This window comes from Elephas maximus, chromosome 23, assembly GCF_024166365.1.
Source record: "Elephas maximus indicus isolate mEleMax1 chromosome 23, mEleMax1 primary haplotype, whole genome shotgun sequence".
In the NCBI taxonomy this organism is placed as follows: Eukaryota; Metazoa; Chordata; class Mammalia; order Proboscidea; family Elephantidae; genus Elephas; species Elephas maximus.
Window position 1 is genome coordinate 15,913,927 of NC_064841.1, and position 21,138 is coordinate 15,935,064.

The following is a 21,138-nucleotide window of genomic DNA, read 5'->3' on the forward strand; positions in this document are numbered from 1 at the left end:
AAATCAGGATCACAGGGCTGGTCAGGAACAAAGGGCCTGGTTGTATGAAGGTATTTTAATATTTTAGGGATAGAATCATTTTTTTATTCATTTTTATAGCCTCCACATATCCCAGAACAATGTCCTACGCATCTGTAGTGTGAGAAGAATGGGTGAGTGAATAGAGTTTTCTCATATTTTCCATATAGATAAGGAAGGGAGAACCAGACCAGAAAGGCAAGACTCATATTTCTAAATGCTGCTTGTATCGGTGGCTCATGTGGCTGTTTCCTCCTTCCTCCCTCCCTCTATCATTCCTTCTTCCACAAACATCATGGCATCAGCTGTGCATCAGGCACCTGCTATACAAGAGTTATATTGAAAGCACTGCTAGGACAGAGCCATCATAGTGTCTGGCATGATGTTCTTTACATGCGGGACACTTAGGAACGTTGGTAAATGACTAACTAGACAAACTCAGAGGATGCTTTTCTTCTTGACTCCGGGGAGATTGTGGACTTAGAGAAAGTTGGGCTACAACTCTCCCTAAAGTGTTTGGCTTTTATGGAGGGAAGGGATGAAATGTAGTACATAATTTCTGCCTTGAATACTCTCATTGTCTGTTGTGCAAGACAAAGCCAAGGTCTGCAAAATTATGCTGAACCACATAAGCCTTTAAAACATTGGGCCCTAACGGATGTGGTTCCAACTCCAAGTACAGTAAGTGCTTGAAGATGAGGGTGCTCAATGAGTACAGGCTCCATCAGAGTAGGCATCTGAGAAGAGCTGGGACTTGAGATGGACCTTGTAGCACAGTGAGTGTTCTAGGGATGAAGCCATCCTGCAGCTTGATGGGGGGCTTGTGTGTTGTTGGAGAGAGGTCAAAACAACAGGGAGGCACAGAGGGCTCATCCCTAGAACAGGTCTACATTGCTGTCACTCCAGCTGCCTGGATGCCCAGACTTACGGGGCAGGGGTTGCATCTTGACTAGAGTTTCTGTCTGGAGAAGGTGAGGCCATCAACCAGCACAGGGGCAGGGGGCAGGTCTCAGTGAAGTGCTTGTGGGGACCAAGCCTGTGTGCCCTTGTGCTGGTTATCTATCCCACTTTGCTGGGGCAGACTGTCCCGTTTTCTCCCCCAGCAGGGTAGGTTCCTAGTTTCATTGTTTACCATTTGGAATGGTGACTTTACCTGTGGCAGTCAGTCTTCTTTCTCCTTCCATGCAAATGATGGGTGCTTTCTGTGTCCTATATCTTTGCATGGATGTAAACAAACAAAAAGAACGCTTTTATTAGCATTTCCTTATTAGCAGTCTTACTTTATCTGTCACCTACTCTCAAACAATACTATTACTGGAGTAAGTTAACTCAATACTCCATATCTCTGTCACCATGTGGCTAAAGCACTGAATGGATGTTTTGACTATAAAAGCATTACTAGCTCTATGGATAGGTGTTTTAAAAGAAAACACACACACACACAAAACCCATTGCTGCCTAGTTGATTCCGACTCATAGCGACCCTATAGTCCAGAGTAGACCTGCCTCAAAGGGTTTCCAAGGAGCACCTGGTGAATTTGAGCTGGTAACCTTTTGGTTAGCATCCATAGCTCTTAACCACTGTGCCACCAGGGTTTCCAAACAGGTGTCTTGTCCTTGACAAATGAGGATTTTCCAGTTGCTGCTGCTCCAGGAGCCCTTGTGGCACAGTGGTTAAGAGCTCAGGCTGCTACCCAAATTGTCGGCAGTTCAAAGCCACCAGATGCTCCTTGGAAACCCTTTGGGGCAGTTCTACACCGTCCTGTAAGGTCACTATGAGTTGGAATCCATTCAAGGGCAAGGTTTTTTGTTCGTTTGTTTTTAACTGCTGCAGTGGGGTGCACACATGGGCGCATGTGCTTATTAGCCAGGAGCACTGTGAGGCTGGGGTTTTCCACTGACTGTTATAGTCTGACTACTAAGATGTTTATTCTTCTCAATGCTTGGAATTGTAGGAAAAGCAGGGTCGGAGTCTTTTGGCTAGTGTGTTAATATGGGTCCTCCAAGAAGCAGATGTTGGGAAGAGATTAGTGGTGCAAGAGATGTATTGAGGAGAACTCCTTTGAGGGAAAATGGGGAGGGAACCAGAGAAGGCTGAGCAGCAGTCGGACCTTGATGCAGGCCAGCTTCTACAGTGAGAGGGAAGAAAGGCTGGGTAGGAAAACATTTCAGGCCACAGTGCCATTCTAAGGAAGGTTCGGCAAGGCTGGTTAGGTGTCCTTGAACCAAAGTTGCCCATCAGAGGAGTCCCTATCTCTTTGCCTCCGTGCCCCCGTTGTGCCCAGGCACTGACTGGGAGCAGCTGGTGGGAATATGGCCTCAGCTTGAATGCGATATTGCATTCTAGAGCACAGAGCTGGCACCATTGGTCAAGTGCTCTCCTTGAAGTAGAAAATCTATACAAGAGGCATGTTTTCATAGCCCGTACATCTGGTCACCTCTGGCTGTAAGCAGCTCCGCCGTTTACGTCAGTTGCCTCTTCTCTGAGGTTGGAGCTGGGCCCAGTGTGGCGGGTCAGTGAGGACCATTTAGGTCTCATATGAATTTAACCACGGGGGCCCAGATACTAGCACCGCCTGTAATGACAAATACTTGTTTTCCCTGGGAATCAGCGAAAGCACATTGCAAAAACAAGTGGTTCACCTGTCAAGTTTGTTCTAATTGGAATTTTGAATGATATTAATACACATTGTTTTCATTCGGACGCCATCTTGATAGTATCTCTACTCCCCTTCTTTATATCCCACTTGAGTAGAAAGCAAAGGTCACGATACTATTAATGGTACCTGCTGTATATCTTTTAGAAAATGAATTCTTTCTAGGAAGAGCGTTGGAAGAGTGGTGTTCTTGTGCAGACACCCTAAGCCACGTGGTATGTAAACGATGTGTCTTCCTGCCTCTGCCCTGACTAGTTTATTGTAGCTGTTCACCTGCTGTGCCTGGAAGGTTGCCCACTGTTCTGTGGGGGATCAAGCCCTGGATGAAGGTTACACATCCACCATTTATTTTCTCTTGATCACAAAGAGAAGTAACTGTTACGGTGGAGCTGGCTAAATACTGGAGCAGGAATAACTGAAATTAAAAAAAATCTTTTAAAAATATCTGTATTCATTTTCATTCCTCATTGTAATTACTTTTCCATATTGTTGCCAAAATGGTAGTTTCACATGAAAATCTGATTGTTTTACTCTCCTGCCTAAAATCTTTCTGGGTTAAAAAAATCAGAGCTTTTTAGTATGACATAAAAACCAAACCCATTGCTGTCGAGCCAATTCCTACTCATACTGACCCTATAGGACACAGTAGAATTATGAACTGATCCTTGCCTCTTGTCTGCTGTCCAGATTCTCTTTCTCTCTCTTTTCCCCTTTTTCTCTCTCTTTATTCTCTTCTTACGCTGCTAGTGACTAGCTAAATGCACCGATTTCTTAAGCCCCTCTGTATTTTCACATTGTATTAGTAGGACAGAGTAGAACTGCCCCACCGAGTTTCCGAGGAGTGGCTGAGGGATTTGAACTGCCAACCTTTTGCTTTACAGCCGAGCTCTTAACCACTGAGCCACCAGGTCTTCAGGTTATCATTAGCGACAATTAACACAGAAACACCAACATGTCAGTGACTTTATGCAACAGAAGTTTTTTGTTTTTTTTTTTAGCTCACATGACAGTCTGAAGCAGGTATTCCTGGTTGGTGGGTTGCTTTCCCTCATCTAGTGTCTCAGGGACCCAGGCTCCGTAAGTCTGGTGACTCTGTCTACACTGAAGGCTTTGGATTCCTCCCCATCCAGCTGATAGATGGGAAAAGAGAAGGGAGAGAATGCACCGACTTTTTCAGTGCTGAAGCCTAGAAGTCGCACATGTTACTTTCATGTATATTCCATTGGTGAGAACATGGCTCCAAACAGATGAGAGAGGGCTGGGGATGTAGTTCCTGGCTGAGCAGCTGCTTCCCAACAACCGTTGTACGTGTTGGAGGAGCATAAATTCTGGTGGACGTTTAGGTGTCTTTGCTGTACTCATGTGCTGCCACGTACACGTGAAGCCTGGATCCCAGCTCATTCCCTGATGCAACTCATCCTGAAAAATCTTATGCAAACATTTAAGATTCATCTCAAGCTTTGCATCATTCAAGGGGCTTTGGAGTGTCTCCTGGCTATACTCAAGTAACACGCAGTGCTTAGGAGTTGTCATAGCTGGTGTCACATTGTATTATAATTGTTTGCCTACTAGTCTTCCCTTATACAAACAGGAGCTCCGGCAGGGCTGAGTATGCTTTTTAATCTATAAATGTCTGGCACAAAATACACACCAAAAATGTTTTATTATATAAATGAAAAGTTATTAGATGACTGGATTCACAAGGGAATGGTAAGACTGCTAACATTTGATATTTTAGCGTGTGATGTTTATTTATCTGAAAACTCGTACGTCAATTCTCATTTTATTGTTGTGGATTTTGTTTTTGTTACTGATTTGTGACTTAGGAGACCCCATGTGTTACAGAGCAGAGCTGCTCCATAAGGTTTTCTTGGCTGTGATCTTTACGGAAGTGGATTGCCAGGCCTGGTTCTTCCGCAGAGCCATTGGATGGGTTTAAACCACAAACCTTTTGGACATCAGCCCAATGCAAACACTTTGCACCACACAGGGGACCTTTCAAAAATTGAAGGATATTTAAAAATCTGAGGGTCCTTTGCTATTTGTTAATAAACCCATTGCTGTGGGGTTGATTCCGACTCATAGAGACCCTATAGGACAGAGTAGAACTCCTTAACATTGTATTAAAAGGGTTCACAGCTATCAGATTGCCATGAGCATCCTCACAGAGTTTATAATCTTCAAAGTCAAGGATTGTCACTCAAGCTCAACTCTTCGCTAAAAGGAATGTTGCATTATTAGAATGCTTTTGGCTGTGGATAAATAGAAATTTTGTTCGAAATTGTTTGAAAAATTAGAGAATATATTGCATTACATAACAAGGAGTCTAGAATTAGGTTAGTTTCAGGGTAGGTTGAGTCAGTGGCTCAATGATGCCATCCATCATCTGGTTCCATCTGTATCTTGGCTCTGCCATCCTTAATGTATTGGCTTTTTTCTTGGGCTGGATCCCCTTGTGGTCACAAAACACCTTCCGACAAAAACTAGAGAAGCATATTGTCTTGGTTATGTCTTGAGGGAGAGAGCAAGAACATCTTTCTCCTCAAACATGGAAAATAAGTGCGTCTTTTTAGTCTGAATGGTCTAATTTTGATCATGTGCTGATCTGTGGACCAGAAACATTCACCAGAGGAATTCCATCTCCTGTTTGATTAGACTACTCAGTATCTATCGCAAGAGCAATGGTTTTCTTGAAGAACTGAGGTGGATGGGAGAGGCAGGTAACTCTTTTCTCCATGTCTTGTGGGTCCATTAGGAAGAAAATAGAGGAGAGCATATGCTGGGTATTCAAGCAATAGCATCCACTGCAAATATTTTAACCATAAAATCTATTGAAATGGTCTCTATGGAAAAGTGAATGATTTTCTAAACCACCCAATGGCCCAGCCTTTTCTCCTGCCAACTTCTATGGATTCCAAGTCATATATTTAACAGCATCCAATACTGAAAATTGTTGATTACCCTTCTCCAGTACAATTATTTATTCTTTATTTTAGGCCTCATTATGGGATTGATTTTACGGTATGCTACAGCACCAACTGATATTGAAAGTGGGACTGTCTATGATTGTGGAAAACTGGCCTTCAGTCCATCAACTCTGCTGGTCAACATCACTGACCAAGTTTATGAATACAAATACAAAAGAGAAATAAGCCAGCACAACATCAGTCCTCACCAAGGCAATGCTATACTTGAAAAGGTAAGATCCTACCTGGTCACATATTTTTGTGATTGTATGTTGTTGTCAGTTGCCATCGAGTAAATTCTGACTCATGATGACCCCATGTGTAACAGAATAGAACTGCTCTGAGGGTTTTCTTGGATGTTATCTTAATGGGAGTACATTGCCAGGCCTTTTCTTGCATGGTACTGCTGGGCAAGTTTGAACTGCTAATATTTAGGTGGGTAGTCAAGCACAAACTGTTTGCACCAGTCTGGTGATGCAGTGGTTATGCGCTTGACTGCTAACTCAAAGGTCGGTGGTTTGAACCCACCACTCTGTGGGAGGAAGATGTATCAGTCTGCTTCCATAAAAATTACAGCCTTGGAAACCCTATGGAGTAGTTCTACTCCATCCTGTCGGGTTGCTATGAGCCAGAATCAAGTCAATGGCAATGGGTTTGGTTTTATTGATTTATATATACACACACACACACACATATGATCTTGTTTTATATATATATATATATATATATATATATATATATATATATATATATATATATATATATATATATAATCTCCTTTTTTCAATACCACACCGTTGGAACAATTTAGTTGACTAAGGGGTTGACATCTTGAATTACACTGTTATTGTAAGTTCAGTTGCCTGTATTTTTCCTAGAAGTTGGGGGAAAATGTTTTTCATATAATTGTTTTTATAAGCCACAATTATTTTAGGTAAAAAGCTAATAACAATTCCATCGACTCTTCCTCTCATGCTACCTGATCCAAATTTTCACACCTGTGTTTTAAACGTCATTGTACCTTGCCAGCTGGCTACTGGGTTCACATCTTCCTTGAGCCAAAGGGAAAAGGGAAGGGAATGAAAAAATTTCCACTTGCAAACCTTGATCTAGGATGACTGGCTTTTGGGTACCAACAGAAGCTACTGGCCACTTGACTGTTTGTAAAATACTGGCATACAGTCAGTCTCAACAGGTCTTGATTCCATCAGTTTAGTTAGAAAAAGAAAATATACAAGGTTGTTTTTTAAGTGGAAAAAGAAAATGGGAAGTGACTCGTTTTAAAAATGGTTTTATTATTGAAAATTTGTGAACCGCTTCAGTTGTTGGATGGAAAACTTTCTTCTGATTGCAGAACTCTGGGTCACAAAACAGGTGAGGTTTACCTTATGTGGTATATTGTGTGCCCTGGATCATTCTTGGAGTAAGTGAATTCTTTTGCAAAGAAGAAGTTTTCCCACAAGCTTTTCTCACATAGTCTGATACCAGAAAAGCACTTATTCTAGATCCTTTTGGGTCAAAGCTGAGAAGTTTCTTGACATTATAGAAGTGCATTTTTTATTCCTTTTTCCCATAGTTTTCTTTTTAAAATATTTTTATTTCTTTTTAAATTTTTAAAATTTGTTTTTAAAAATTTAAAATTAATTCTTTTAAAAATTTTAAAATTTTTTAAGCTTTACTTTTTTTTAATTTGGAGGTATTTAAGACAGGAGGGGAGGTACTTGGTCTGCCATTTTTTTCTCATTCAAGATGCTTTGGGTAATTTATGGTAAGTTTTCCAAGTTATCTTCCTCTAGCACATTTCTAGATTAACTTCCTTCCAGCACTGGGTGAAGGCTCCGGAAAGTCAAACTAATTATAACATTAGCCTAAGTCTGCTCAGAAGGAAATTTATAGCTGTAAACACCTACATTGGAAATCCTGGTTGTGTAGTGGTTAAGAGATATGGCTGCTAACCAAAAGGTCCAGTAGTTTGAATCCACCATTCACTCCTTGGAAACCCTGTGGGGAAGTTCTACTTTGTCCTATAGGGTTGCTATGAGTCGGAATCAACTTGACGGCAATGGGTTTTGTGTTTTTTCAGTTTTAAGTCAGACTTAGTTAGGAAAATGAACTGAAGCACACAAAAAGCAAATTAAATAATATGCGTCTGAAATATACCTGAGAAACTTCTGGACCTTCTCCCCTTTTGGATTATCTCTCCCAACTGATCTTCTTGTTTGCATGAAAAATAATCTATCCTGAAATAAATAATTGGTAAAATGACCTTGTTAGCAATGTAAGATTTTGATTTCAAACACAGTCTTCAATTTTACCTTTGGTTGGTACCTGGAGACAAATTAAGGGTCTTTCTTTCTCCACTCTCCTACCTATTGTTACCTGCATTTCTAAGTAGTACTATTTCTCCGAGCTGGTTGACCTCCAAAGATGCTGATAATGGTACTCGTTGCTATAGCAATTTTGTTCTTTAACAGGATTCAGTGAATTACTGATCAGAAATTTTGTTATTATATTGCTGATATACCAAAAACCAAACCCAGTGCCATCGAGTTGATTCCGACTCATAGAGACCCTATTGTTGATATATAAAAAAAAAAAAAAATGATCCCTAAATCAGCAGCCAAGTCAAAAATTAAGGCAAGATGAATAAAATGTCTAAATTCCTGGGATCTTCTTGTTTTTTGTGGGGAGGGGGTGCAGATTATGAATTCTACACAAAATATTTAGTTGACCTTGAATGGCTCAAGTCTTTCCTGGATAAACCCAAAGGTTTATCATGTGACTTGTGGACTCAAAATCAGCATTTGTTGCTCCAATCAACCAGGTTTGGCAAAAGGTGACTCAGCACCCAGAGTAAATCATCTGGTCATTGCTGGTGGGGAAGGGTGTTTACTGGTACACTTGATATGTTAGGAAACTTTAAAGGGAAAAGATATCTGCAAATAAATGGCCAGAGTGTGTCTTTACGCATCCTTGTTGCTTATGTGCCAGTGTTGGGGGACCCTAGTTAGTCAGCAAAAATGAACAGCCCAAAGCCAGTCTACTTTATTGGAAATTCTCTGGTGGATGCAAATATTCATATCAATCAATCAATTCGTATGTGTCAGATGCCAGAAAATTCCAAACAAGGGCCCATGCACTAGAAGGTTTATTAGGAAGTAACATGGAGTAATGGAAAAAAAAAAATTAGAATTCCAACAGATCTGCCTTAAACTTCCTAATCCCCAATTTTCTCATTTGGAAAGTTGGGAAATTGAAACCTATTTTGTATGGCTGTTTTAATGTTTAAATAAGATGATGTATTTAAGCTGCCTGGCTACCGTAGGCACCTTTATATTGCACCACTTTCATTGCCACTTTTACTACCACTGTTGCTGTTATTACGACTGCATTTACCTGATTTAGAGCAGAGGAGTCCCTGGCAGTTTGAACATACCCAGAGGCACCTCTTAAGACAGGCCTGGAGATCTTCTTCCGAGAGGTCACAGCCTTGCAAAATCTCTGGAGCCATTCTACTCTGTACACAGGGGTTACTATGAGTTGGAATCATCTGCAACTAACAACAATTTAGAGCAAAAAAGAAACCTGACCTGATTCAGATGAATCCAGACATTTTATAGATGAGGAAAACAAGAAGTTAATCACTAAAATTCCTGATATCTGTCTTCTACCCCTAGAATTTGTGATTTCATTGGTTTAGGGTGTGGCTTGAGCTCTGGAATTTTTAGACCATTTCTAGGTGATTCTAATGGGCAGACAAGTTTGGGAACCACTAACTGAAGCCCTACATTGAGTTCTGTGAAAACAGTGAAGAGAGAAAGAGAGGCTTCTTACCCTCAGTCCCCCTGCTGACTCCTTGTATTTTGTTCCTTTAATTAATACACCAAGCATTTTTCTTGCTTCAGGATCTCCACACATGCCATTCTTTTTGACTAAAATTCTCCTATCCCTGTCCTTCAAATATCAGGCTCCCTCTCATCAGTGGTGGCACAGTGGTTAAGAGCTAGGCCACCAACCAAAAGGTCAGCAGTTCGAGTCCACCAGGTACTCTTTGGAAACCCTATGGGGCAGTTTTACTCTGTCCTCTAGGGTCGCTATGAGTTGGAAGCCACTCCATGACAGTGGGTTTTTTGGTTTCTCATCCCTAAAGTCCTGGCTTGAAATACCATCTCTTCAGAAATGCCTTGTTCTTGCTGTTTTCTTACTTTGTATTTTGCTTATTCAATTTTTTTCATGGCACTTAGTACCATCTGAAATTATATATGTATTTGGTTGCTTGTTTATCACCATTTTTATATTGTTTATTGTTCCCTAGACTGTAAACTTCACAAGGGCAGAGACCATTCCTTTTCTTAATTGCCCAATGTGTTCCTGAAGCCTATCACAGTGCCTGAGACATATTAGGCACTGAGTAAATAAAGATAGCATAAGAACTTGGCAGAGTACATATGACTGGAGAAATATACAGTATTTGAAAATTATCCTCATGGAGGTGGTAGAATTTTAGCACCCTGGATGCTTGAAGAAACCTGGAATATTATCTAAGCTTAAGTGTGTACATACAGATAATTCCTTTCCAGAGAAATTACATGGTGAGTCTAGGGTCTAACTACTTGTCAGAGCAGAGACAGAACCATGATCTGTAGCACTTGGCCTTAAGTCCTGAGTAGTTTATCATTCCCCACACTACAGGGCAGTCTCCCCAACAGCCCCCATGGACAGAGAAGAACAGGGTGCCCAGGGCTGAGACCTGGAAAATTTCACAGTTAGGTGGGCAGAAGGAAATGAGAACCAGAATCAGAAAGAAAGATGATCAGAGCTACAGGAAGAGTCTAGTACTACGGTTCTCAGAGGTCATGGGTACAGCCTCGCTGGTACTGGGTCCTTTGTGGTACATACGAAAGGCGGGTAGTTGGCCCGTGTTTTTAAAAGTGTTGCTCAGTATTTATTCAGTTAGTGTTTCCAACACCACTTTTTAGTTTTAACTTTTTGGAGCCTATAATATAATATAGGCTTTACAAACATTAATTAATTGTGCAATTTAATAAGAAACAGTACCAAAATGTCTACTAAGCATTTCTGAATTTCATATCAACAGGAAGTTCAAAAGTTGTTTTCAAAGAGAGATACTAAAAGGACTTTCTCCATCACTCATTTATTTATTCGTTCTTTCAAGACAAATGAACTAAGTGAGTCCTATTAGTAGAGGACTGAGGTCTGATTCTGAAATAAGGCATGGTTTCAGGAAGTAATAGGGGAGAAACATAGTGTATGAATAAATTAATAAATAACACTACAAGGCAGGCATCAAAGGAATAGACAGAGTACCAGAGACACTCAGAAGAGGGTACTATGATATCTTGTTAGGGATGATAGGGAGGATGTTAAGGAAGAGTAACTGACTGTAAAGGATAATAGAATTTCAGGAGTGTTGGTGTGGCCGTGGTGAGTGGAGGTGGGGCAAGCATTCTAGGCAGAGGGAAAGGCATAATTTGAAGATGGGAGAAGGGATGGAGAATATTCAAGGGAAGGAAAACTTTTCCAATTTGTTGAAGCACGGAGACCAGGGAAACATAGGACAAGAAATAAGGGCAGAGCTAAGTTACAAAAACCCCTGAATGCCACGTTGAGTAATGCCAACTCTGTAGTCAGTGGGAAGAAATTAAGAGCTTTTGAGTATAGTGTTGACAAAGCAAAGGGATAGTTAGGCTGCTGTGTTCAGTGTAGAGTGAAAGAAGGGAGACAGATGAGTCTAAGCTTGGATAATAACAGAAGGGCTGATGGAAGTGAAATGAGGAAGAAAGAAGCCGTAAGGCTTGGGCCGACTATCGGGAAAAGGAAGGCAGCGAACAGCTCATTCTGCCACCCTGGTCCTTATGGGTTCACAGAACAGTGGTGGTGCAGAAGTGGGGAAGTTGGAAGTTCGAGGGGGAGCTGATTTTTCAGGGAAAATCACAAATATGGTTTACAACTATGAATGAATAAACGAATCTATTTTATCACTGATTTATTCGTCGTCTGTTTAACACTTTATGTGTTTACCATATTGAGTCTAAAGGACGAGAAAGTCATTTAGCCGGAAAGGTCTTGCAGACCCAGTACATTTTTTTGAAAGTTGTCAGCATAGTTAAATTTATACTTCCTAAAAACAAAATTTCCTATCATACATAAATCAGTTGACCATGATCTAAAACGTCAAAGGAAACTAAATGCCCAGTGAAAATTTTGCCAAGTCTCCACTTCCTATGTGACCAGTGACACTATCGCGTGGTAAGGGAAGTGATTTTGGAGTGAGTGTCACTGCTGAGCAATCTGTCATGTCTATTTTTTTTTTTTTTTTTTTGATAAAGAGAATTAGCAGGCTACAAATAGGTCACTGGTGTTAATATCAATTGTGATAATGATAATACTGTCTATTTCAGAGATATTTTAAGGAAGCCTTTTATCTTGTAACCTCATCCTCCATTAACAAAAATACCGTAAGTGGGTGGTTTTAATGAACAGAAATTAATTTTCTCACAGTACAGGAGGTTAGAAGTCTGAATTCAGGGTGTTTGCTCTACGGGAAAGCCCTTCTTTGTCTCCTTCAGCCTCTAGTTGCTGCCAGCAATCCTGGGCGTTCCCGGACTTGTGTGTACACCTACCCCTTCTTCACATGGCTTCTCACTCCTGTGTGTGTCTGCCTAGACTCTGTGTCTGTACTCCTCTTTGTAAAACACCATTCAGACTCAATTTAAGACCCACTGTACTCTGTGTGGAAACCCTGGTGGTATAGTGGTTAAGTGCTATGGCTACTAACCAAAGGGTCGGCAGTTTGAATGCCCCAGGCGCTCCTTGGAAGCTCTATGGGGCAATTCCACTCTGTCCTGTAGGGTCACTGAGTCGGAATCGGCTCGACAGCACTGGGTTTGGTTTTTGGTTTTGGTACTCTGTATGGAAACCCTGGTGGCATAGTAGTTAAAAGTTCGTCTGCTAACCAAAAAGGTTGGCAGTACGAATCTACCAGGCGCTCATTGAAAACGCCATAGGGCATTTCCACCCTGTCTTATAGGGTCGCTATGAGTCAGAATCTACTTTTTTTTTTTAATAATTTTTATTGTGCTTTAAGTGAAAGTTTACAAATCAAGTCAGTCTCACATAAAAACTTATATACATCTTGTTACATACTCCCAATTACTCTCCCCTCAATGAGACAGCCCACTCCCTCCTTCCACTCTCTCTTTTCATGTCCATTTTGCCAGCTTCTAAGCCCCTTTACCCTCCCATCTCCCCTCCAGGCAGGAGGTGCCAAGATAGCCTCAAGTGTCCACCTGATACAAGTAGCTCACTCCTCACCAGCATCCCTCTCCTACCCATTGTCCAGTCCAATCCATGTCCGACAAGCTGGCTTCTGGAATGGTTCCTGTCCTGGGCCAACAGAAGGTCTGGGGGCCATGACCACTGGGGTCCTTCTAGTCTCAATCAGACCATTAAGTCTGGTCTTTTTATGAGAATTTGGGGTCTGCATCCCACTCTTCCCCTGCTCCCTCAGGGGTCCTCCTCTGTGTTCCCTGTCAGGGCAGGTATCGGTTGTGACCGGGCACCATCTAGTTCTTCTGGTCTCAGGATGATGTAGTCTCTGGTTCATGTAGCCCTTTGTGTCTCTTGGGCTCTTTATTACCTTGTGTCCTTGGTGTTCTGCATTCTCCTTTGATCCAGGTAGACTGAGACTCATTGATGCATCTTAGATGGCTGCTTGCTAGCGTTTAAGACCCCAGATGCCACTCTCAAAGTGCGATGCAGAATGTTTTCTTAATAGAATTTATTATACGAATTGACTTAGATATCCCCTGAAACCATGGTCCCCAAACCCCTGTCCCTGCTTCGCTGAGTCAGAACCTACTTAATGGCAACAGTCTTTTGGCTACTCTGTATGACTTCATAACCTACTTAATGGCAACAGTCTTTTGGCTACTCTGTATGACTTCATTAACTTAACAAAAGACAAACGTTATTTCCAAACAGGATCACATTCATAGGGATAGGTCTAGAAGGATAGGGTTAGGACTTCATCATGTGTTTGGGGAGTAAGGAGAGTGACACAGTTCAATCCATAACACCCTTATAAAAATAGATGATCATGTGACTTTTAAAAACAATTTTGTTTTTGCAGCATTAAAATATCAGTGTCTTTATTTTTCTCCCACAGTTCAATTTTTATAAAGGTGATTTTGACTTTTCGTGGTTTAGACTTTCAGTTCTAATGTATTTATTTGTGGGCAATTTTGCTCTTTTCAGTCTTGATTATTCTGGCTGCAGAAGTCAGAGGGCAAAGCTGTTCTGGCAACAGGAACAACTTGGCCAGAGAGAGTCTTTGAACCAGGAGATAAATATGTGCAGTTAACACAGGGACACTCTTGGGGAAGATAAAGAAAGAGCTGAAAAGAAATCTCCTCTAAGACTATACTAGGCACACTGAGAGAAAATAAGCAGCATGATGATGTAAGTCAGTGTCTGAGGTTTGGAAAGCACTTGTAAGATGCCGTCAATTATTTCTCTACAGAGAAATAGGCTTAGTGATTTTTGTCTTTGTCTATCATGACAACTCTTGGCTCTTGCCACATGAAAATCTTGGAGAATCTTAAGCTTGGTAGTGAATGGGTTGAGGCTGTTTAGACAGGCTTCGCTACTTTTATTCTACACTTTAGTTAAGAGATCTGTTGTTGATAAAGAGATGTAAAATTTGTTATAGCTGTTTTCTTCCACTCTGTTCAACTTTATAGAAAGTTGGCCTGTGAGATGACTTCAGAAATGTCCCTAGGCTTTAAATGTTCCATTAGGTTTTGACTTAGTCATTGAACAACATGAATTTTATTAATTTATTTTGTCATTTAACAAATATGTATTTATTGGGCACCTGCTGTATGCCAGGCACTTGTTTTATGAGCTGCAGGTACAGCAGTGAGCAAAACAAAGTCCCTGTCCTTGCGGGGCTTAGATTCCATAGGAGAGATAGACGTGAAACAAATCAGCACAAACATTTGTAATCTAATGTCTGAAGGAACCAAGTGCTATAAAGAAAACTTAGCAAAATGAGAAGACAGAGAATGAAGAATATTTAGATGTGTTCATCAGGAAAGGCCTTGCTGAGGAAGCGAAGTGTGAGCCAAGACCTGAAAGAAGTTGGGAGTAAGCCAAGCAGAGATCTGGAATAAGGAAGTTTTTAAGCAGAGGGAATAAATAAATGACATGAAGTGCTCGTTGCTTTCTGGAAGTCATTTTTTCCCTTGCCAGATCTTTACTGTCTTATTCATCAGCTTTCCAAGATCCATTTCATCTATATAAAGTCTCAGAAAAAGTATTTTAGTTGAGGTAGAGAAGGGTGGAGAAGAACAGAGTCCAAGATGGAATAGGGAGTGAGAAACAGAAAGACAGCAGGAACACTCTGCCTGTAGAGCTCCTGACTGTACGTAAAGTGAGGCTTGCCTTCAGAATGTGCAGTACAAACACCCAAGAGTTGTTCTAACTCCAACCCACTCTGACTGTGACTCAGAGCACCTTAAATGCAAGATTAAGAATTATCCTAAACTGTGTCCCTTCAACAGATATGTTTGGGAGAGTGTGGGGTAAGCCCCTTCCACCTGGGATGCAGCTTGGTTTTCTGAGAAAGGGCTACAAGATGTGGCATTCAGCAACTCTTCTGACCTCCAGAAAGGGGACTTTGTTTTCTCCCTCTCTTTCTTCACAGATCATTGCTCAGGACTAATGTTCTAAAGCAACAGCCCTCTGCAACATTTATTTGGAGACAGAAATTGTGTTCCAGCCAGCTATTCAATCTTATTTCTCAACAGTAACAACAACAACCAAAAAAAACATAGCTACTCGAAATAGTGTAAAGAGTGTTGGTGACAATGATTTCTTGGAGTGCCGTGTGATTTGAACACAGATACAGACATCTATCACACTCATTCTTGATTAGAAAAGGATAGGGGAGAAGGGATTCACACAAAAGTGTATGGCTAAGTTGAGACTGGGGCTGGCGCTCTTTCTAACATAACAAAATTTGATGAAAGGAAAGGAGCTATGCGAGGGAAGGGAATGGATTCTCAGAAATATTCCTTACTTCAAGCCCCAGAAAATATCCCAGACTGCCTTGGGGATGAACAACCAGGATGCTCATTCCACCTTCCATTTACCTTGGCTTCCTGGCTGTTGCCTAGTCTCGGACCATCTTAGGTCAGCAAGAATACAAAGGTAGTTCTTTGGCCTTTGCAACCTTGGCCATGTATAGAAACCCATGGCTTCTTCCATCTCTCCTTCCATTTGTTTAGTTCCAGAAGGGACTTAAAGTGATAGCGCAGACATATTGTCCAGGAACATTGGGGAGCCAGTGTAGCAGAGCATGCCATAGACTACTGCTTCAGGATGCTGATTAGCTGCCACCCACCTAGGTTTCAAAGAATAGATTTCTGTAGCTGTTTTTGAGGGGTGAGTGGCTGGGCACTGCTGAGCTATCCCCTTCACCTAATACCCTAGCCCACTCAGTTCAAGATCATAGTGCATTATTGTCTTATTTAGCTAGTGCTACCATAACAGAGGAAACCCTGGTGGCGTAGTGGTTAAGTGCTACAGCTGCAAACCAAAGAGCCGCAGTTCGGATCCACCAGGCGCTCCTTGGAAACTCTATGGGGCAGTTCTACTCTGTCCTATAGGGTTGCTATGAGTCAGAATCGACTCGGCGGCACTGGGTTTGGTTTGGTTTTTTTGGTACCATAGCAGAAATACCAGGTGGGTGGTTTTAAAGAACAGAAATTTGTTTTTTCACAATTTTGTAGGCTAAAAGTCCAAATCAGGGTCCTGTCTGTGTCTATTCTTTCCTTGTCAGTAGGCCTGGGCATTCCTTGGTTCCTTGGAGGTTCTTGGCTTGGAGACAGTCCTCATATGGTGTCTGTCTTCCCTCCGTATGTGTATGTCCATGTCTAGTATGGTCTTTTCATAACTCAGAAATGATTAGGTTTAGAATCCACCCTAACTTGTATGATCTCAACAGATAGATTACATTACATTAGACTGCATTATGGAAGATCATTACATTGCATTACATTATATTACAATACATTGCATTATATTATGGAAGGTAATGTGCTCTAACCAAGACCAGTTGATTTAGTCACCAGCAAATACTACATGACAGCAACTAGACTATTGTTTGGCCAAACAACTGGGAACCATAACCAAGCCAAGTTGGCAGGTAAAATTAACTGTCACGGTGTCATGGATTGAATTACATCCCCCCAAAAATGTGTGTATCAATTTGGCTGGGCCATAATTCCCAGTATTATGTGGTTGTCCTCCATTTTGTGATTGTAATTTTGTGTTAAAGAGGATTAGGGTGGGATTGTAACACGCTTACTAAGTAGTCACGTCTTTGACCCAATGTAATCCCTGGAGTGTGGCCTGCACCACCTTGTATCTTACAAGAGATAAAAGGAAAGGGAAGCTCATACCACCAAGAAAGCAGTGCCGGGAGCAGAGTGCATCCTTTGGACTCGGGGTTCCTGTGCGGAGAACCTCTTAGTCGAACGGAAGATTGATGACAGGGACCTTCCTCCAGAGCCAACAGAGAGAAAACCTTCCCCCGGAACTGACACTCTGAATTTGGACTTCTAACCCATTAGACTGTGAGAAAATAAATTACTCTTTGTTAAAGCCATCCACTTGTGGTATTTCTGTTACAGCAGCACTAGATGACTAAGACACAGAGTTATCATGTTCCATGAGAAGCCTCTAAAAAGTGTGACTAATAACTTGTTATTTTATACAATTTCCTGTGTTTATTAATAAGCCAAATATTTATTAGGTATTATCCTAGGACAAAGTGTTCCACCTTAGTAACCTTTCCTGGAAACACAATCGTGTTGGGGAATTGACATATGTGAGGCAGCGTAATACAGTGGTTAGAATTCTGCTCTGAAGTCAGAATACCTGGGTTCAAATTCCGAGTCTACTTTTAACCTGACGGGTGATCTTTAGAACATGACTTAACACTCTGTGGTTTAGTTTCAGCAAACGAAGCAGTATTAGTACCAACCTCAAAAGGTTATTATGAGGACTAAATGAAATAATTCATGCAAAAGGGTAATATGCCAGGCATGTAATAAGTTCTCAGCACATTAGCTATTATTGTTGAGCACCAGCTAAATGCTAAGCACTTTAAAGCAGTAATCTTGAAACTTTTGATTATGTACTCCATCAATAAAATACCATTGAGTATATGTATCTAATATATACTTACTTACAAAATAGATGCAAGTACTCCTGTACTAATTTGTATATTATAAAAAGGAGATATCAAACTCGAACTGTGAAAAAAGGAGATAAACGAGAAATATAAAAACAAACAAGTTCAAATATTTTTTTGCATAGCTGAGTACATCTTTCATTTATTCCCTAGGTTATGTGCACCTCAACTTTGAGACCAATACAATGTCTCATATTTTATTAAAGTTTTATTTTTACTTAAACTATTTTTAATAATATCTTTATTTAAAAATTCTACTTTTTTTGAAATCTTAAAAACTGTGTTCCGAGCCTCAATGGCACCAGAATGTACATGGCTCTTGGCCTGAACATAGATGTCTTTAGGGGCTGGTTCTCTTTATGGGAACACTCATTTACACACCAAATGTACCCACACTGCTGTACTTCAGTCTCCAGATCTTGTCACGTAAGTCCAGAGTCACAGCACCATGTGTTGTTCCCCCACATATCTTAGCTGAGTTGTAAGTTAATATTTATATCTATCATGTTCTTATTAATAATGCCCATCTCCTCCAGGAGGGTAGGGTGTAGCTCTGTTTTCTGGTCACATTTCATTCCCAGCACATAGAAGGGTGCCAGCACATGGTAGATACTCTTTGGATCTTGACAAATGAATGAATGATGTAAGTAGGTGTCTTAGGATGAGTTCTTTAGAGAAGAAAAAACAGTAAAGCATATAAATATATAGAGAGAGAGATTTATATTAAGGAAATGGCTCATGTGGTTGTAGAGGCTGAAACATCCCAAGTCTATGGGTCAGGCTGGAGGCTTCTCCTGATTCATGTAGCCACAGTGGCTGGCGAATGCAAGATTGGCAGGTCAGACAGTAGGACTGTGGCTCACAGGCTGCAGAGACCAAAAAACCCCAAGACTGGCAAGTAAGACAGCAGGTAAGCTACTAGCTCAAGTACCAAGAACCAGAGGTCAGACGAACAGGAGCCCATTGCAAGATCCAGTTTGAGTTAAAGTCCCCGAGCCTTGCCAGAAAGTCCACCTATGTTGGATGCAGGCCACACCCCCAAGGAAACTCCCTTTCAACTGATTAGATGCTCACAGCAGATCCCATCTTGGAATTGATCACATTATATCAAATCTCATCATGGAGGTGATCATATCATTATACCACTGGCAAACTACATTATAACAGCCAAATCACTAAGAATCATGGCCCAGCCAAGCTGGCACACAACCTTAACCATCACAGGAGGTATCACTCTCTGCTTGTCAGCTGCTATGTCTCACTGAAGCATGTCCCATCCTGTCTAAGTTGCTGGCTATTTCATACCCAAGTGCCAATCACACATAGCCCCTCAGAGTGATGTACAAGGGCTCTGTGATGGTTGTTTGCTACTCAAAGGGCTGCAACTTCCAGAAGCCTCATTTTCAAATTATCAGGTAGGGATAGAGGGAGGCAGAGAGAAACGCAAGACAGGGAGAGAGAGAGAGAAAAGGAGGCAGGGAGACACAAAGAGAGGGAGAGGGAAGAGGGAAGAGAGGTTTTCATCAGAATTTTAGCCTGAGTAGATAAAACTTAAAATAGGTCTTTGAATTCTTTTTCCCTTTGCTTTAATCCTTCTAAAACATTAAGCTGTGGGAAGAGTACACATTTATCATTGCTGGTCTCCAGCTAGTAGTTATGTAAGGTTCCATCGGACTGCATTTCCCTAGTTCTTTCCTAAGTCATTAAGGTCCTCATAAGTAGCTGAGACAGCCCAAAGGTAGGATCCATGTACATTTAAGTGGGCTGTCTCCTGTTGCCATTTCAGCCAGTCCTGAGTTAGGGGCTCTCCCAGTTGCTCCATTCAGGTCCATTTCTGACTACAAGGCCACCTGGGCACCATCTGACACTTGTAGGTTCTGCCTCTGGCTGGGTGCAAGCAGCAAGCATGCCCTGCAGAGTTCTGCAGCCAGGTGATTTCACCTTTTTCTCTGACTGTGGCCTGTTGGGTTCCCTGGGAAGCAGACTCTGAGATGGATTTTAGTGAGCAGGATTTTTATCAAATGCTCTTGGGATCAACACATATAAAGGAAAAGGAAGGAAGCTGGAGTGGGCAGAGGGAGAAGTTAAGCTATAATTCAGGCCCAACAATTTTGGCTAACTGCTTGAGAAGGAAGCTCTGAAGCTAGAATGACCCTTCAGAATTATCCCAAGTTGGACTGAGGCCTTTATAATACCAAATCATTTTGTCTTTCGATGTGAGCCACTCTGGAAAGAGGTATGACCTTGGGCTAGGCAGCTCTTTGCAGCCTTGCTGACCCCTGAAGGTCTGAAAGCACTTAGAAGCAAGGGCTACAAGTCCTTCACTGAAGGGGGTCTGGATGGCATATCACAGTGTCCAATGCACTGACCCTCCACAGGCTTGGAACCTAACACGTTTCATACCCAAGAACGGTACCCAAATGATGAGCTAATGCATAGTTGGAGAAAATCGATGCAGTGGAGTGCTGGAGTCAATTCTTGAGAGCTGATTATTAAATATTCAGGAATTTTGCAAGCCAATTGTTAAACCTTAAGCCTGTTGCTGTCGAATCAATTCCAACTCACAGCGACCCTACGGGACACAGTAGAACTGCTCTGTAGGTTTCCCAAGGAGTGGCTGGTAGACTGGGACTGCTGACCTTTTTGGTTTGTGGCCAAGCTCTTAACCACTATACCACCATAAACCTTAGGTAGCTTGAAATAGGCCATGGTAGGAGTATTTACACCACAGAAATTGGCAAATGCTACAAATAAGTTCCCTCTCCCACCTTCACTTCTCCCAGAAACCATTTACTAGCACACCACTGAATTCCCACTTGAAATTCCACTGTTAGAGCTTCACATCTTCAGCATAAACTCTGAAAGCCTCTAAGGTGACATAGGAAAGAGCATGAGGTTTTGCAAGTGTTCTGGGGCTGAGTCTCCTCCATGCCCCTTCTAGCACTGAGACCTAGGACAAGTTAACTTCTCTGAGCATTATTTTTCTTATCTATGTAAAACAAGGATTAGTGAAACCTACTTTAAAGAATTGCTTCTTAGAGCTAAGTGAGAAAAGGTATGTTTAGTGTTAGGCATGCTGTAACTATTAGTCAGCTTCCATTTCCCCTTCCACAGCATCTGCCTGTGGTGGGCATGCATTGCTGCTTGGGTAGAGGCCTAAGGTGGGCATGATGGAGAAAGTTTTGTACTTTTTTTAATGTGCCATTTTTAAGGTGAA

The 21,138-nt window shown here is 41.5% G+C and overlaps 1 protein-coding gene across 1 annotated transcript in view; it reads left to right on the forward strand.

Annotated features, from left to right (window-relative positions):
- Positions 1-21,138, forward strand: part of SLC9A9 (solute carrier family 9 member A9) — a 659,769-nt gene that overhangs the window by 11,590 nt on the left and 627,041 nt on the right. Inside the window, exon 2 of the mRNA XM_049867356.1 lies at positions 5,672-5,874. Coding sequence (XP_049723313.1) covers positions 5,672-5,874 — 203 coding nt within the window. The remainder of the gene's footprint in view (positions 1-5,671; positions 5,875-21,138) is intronic.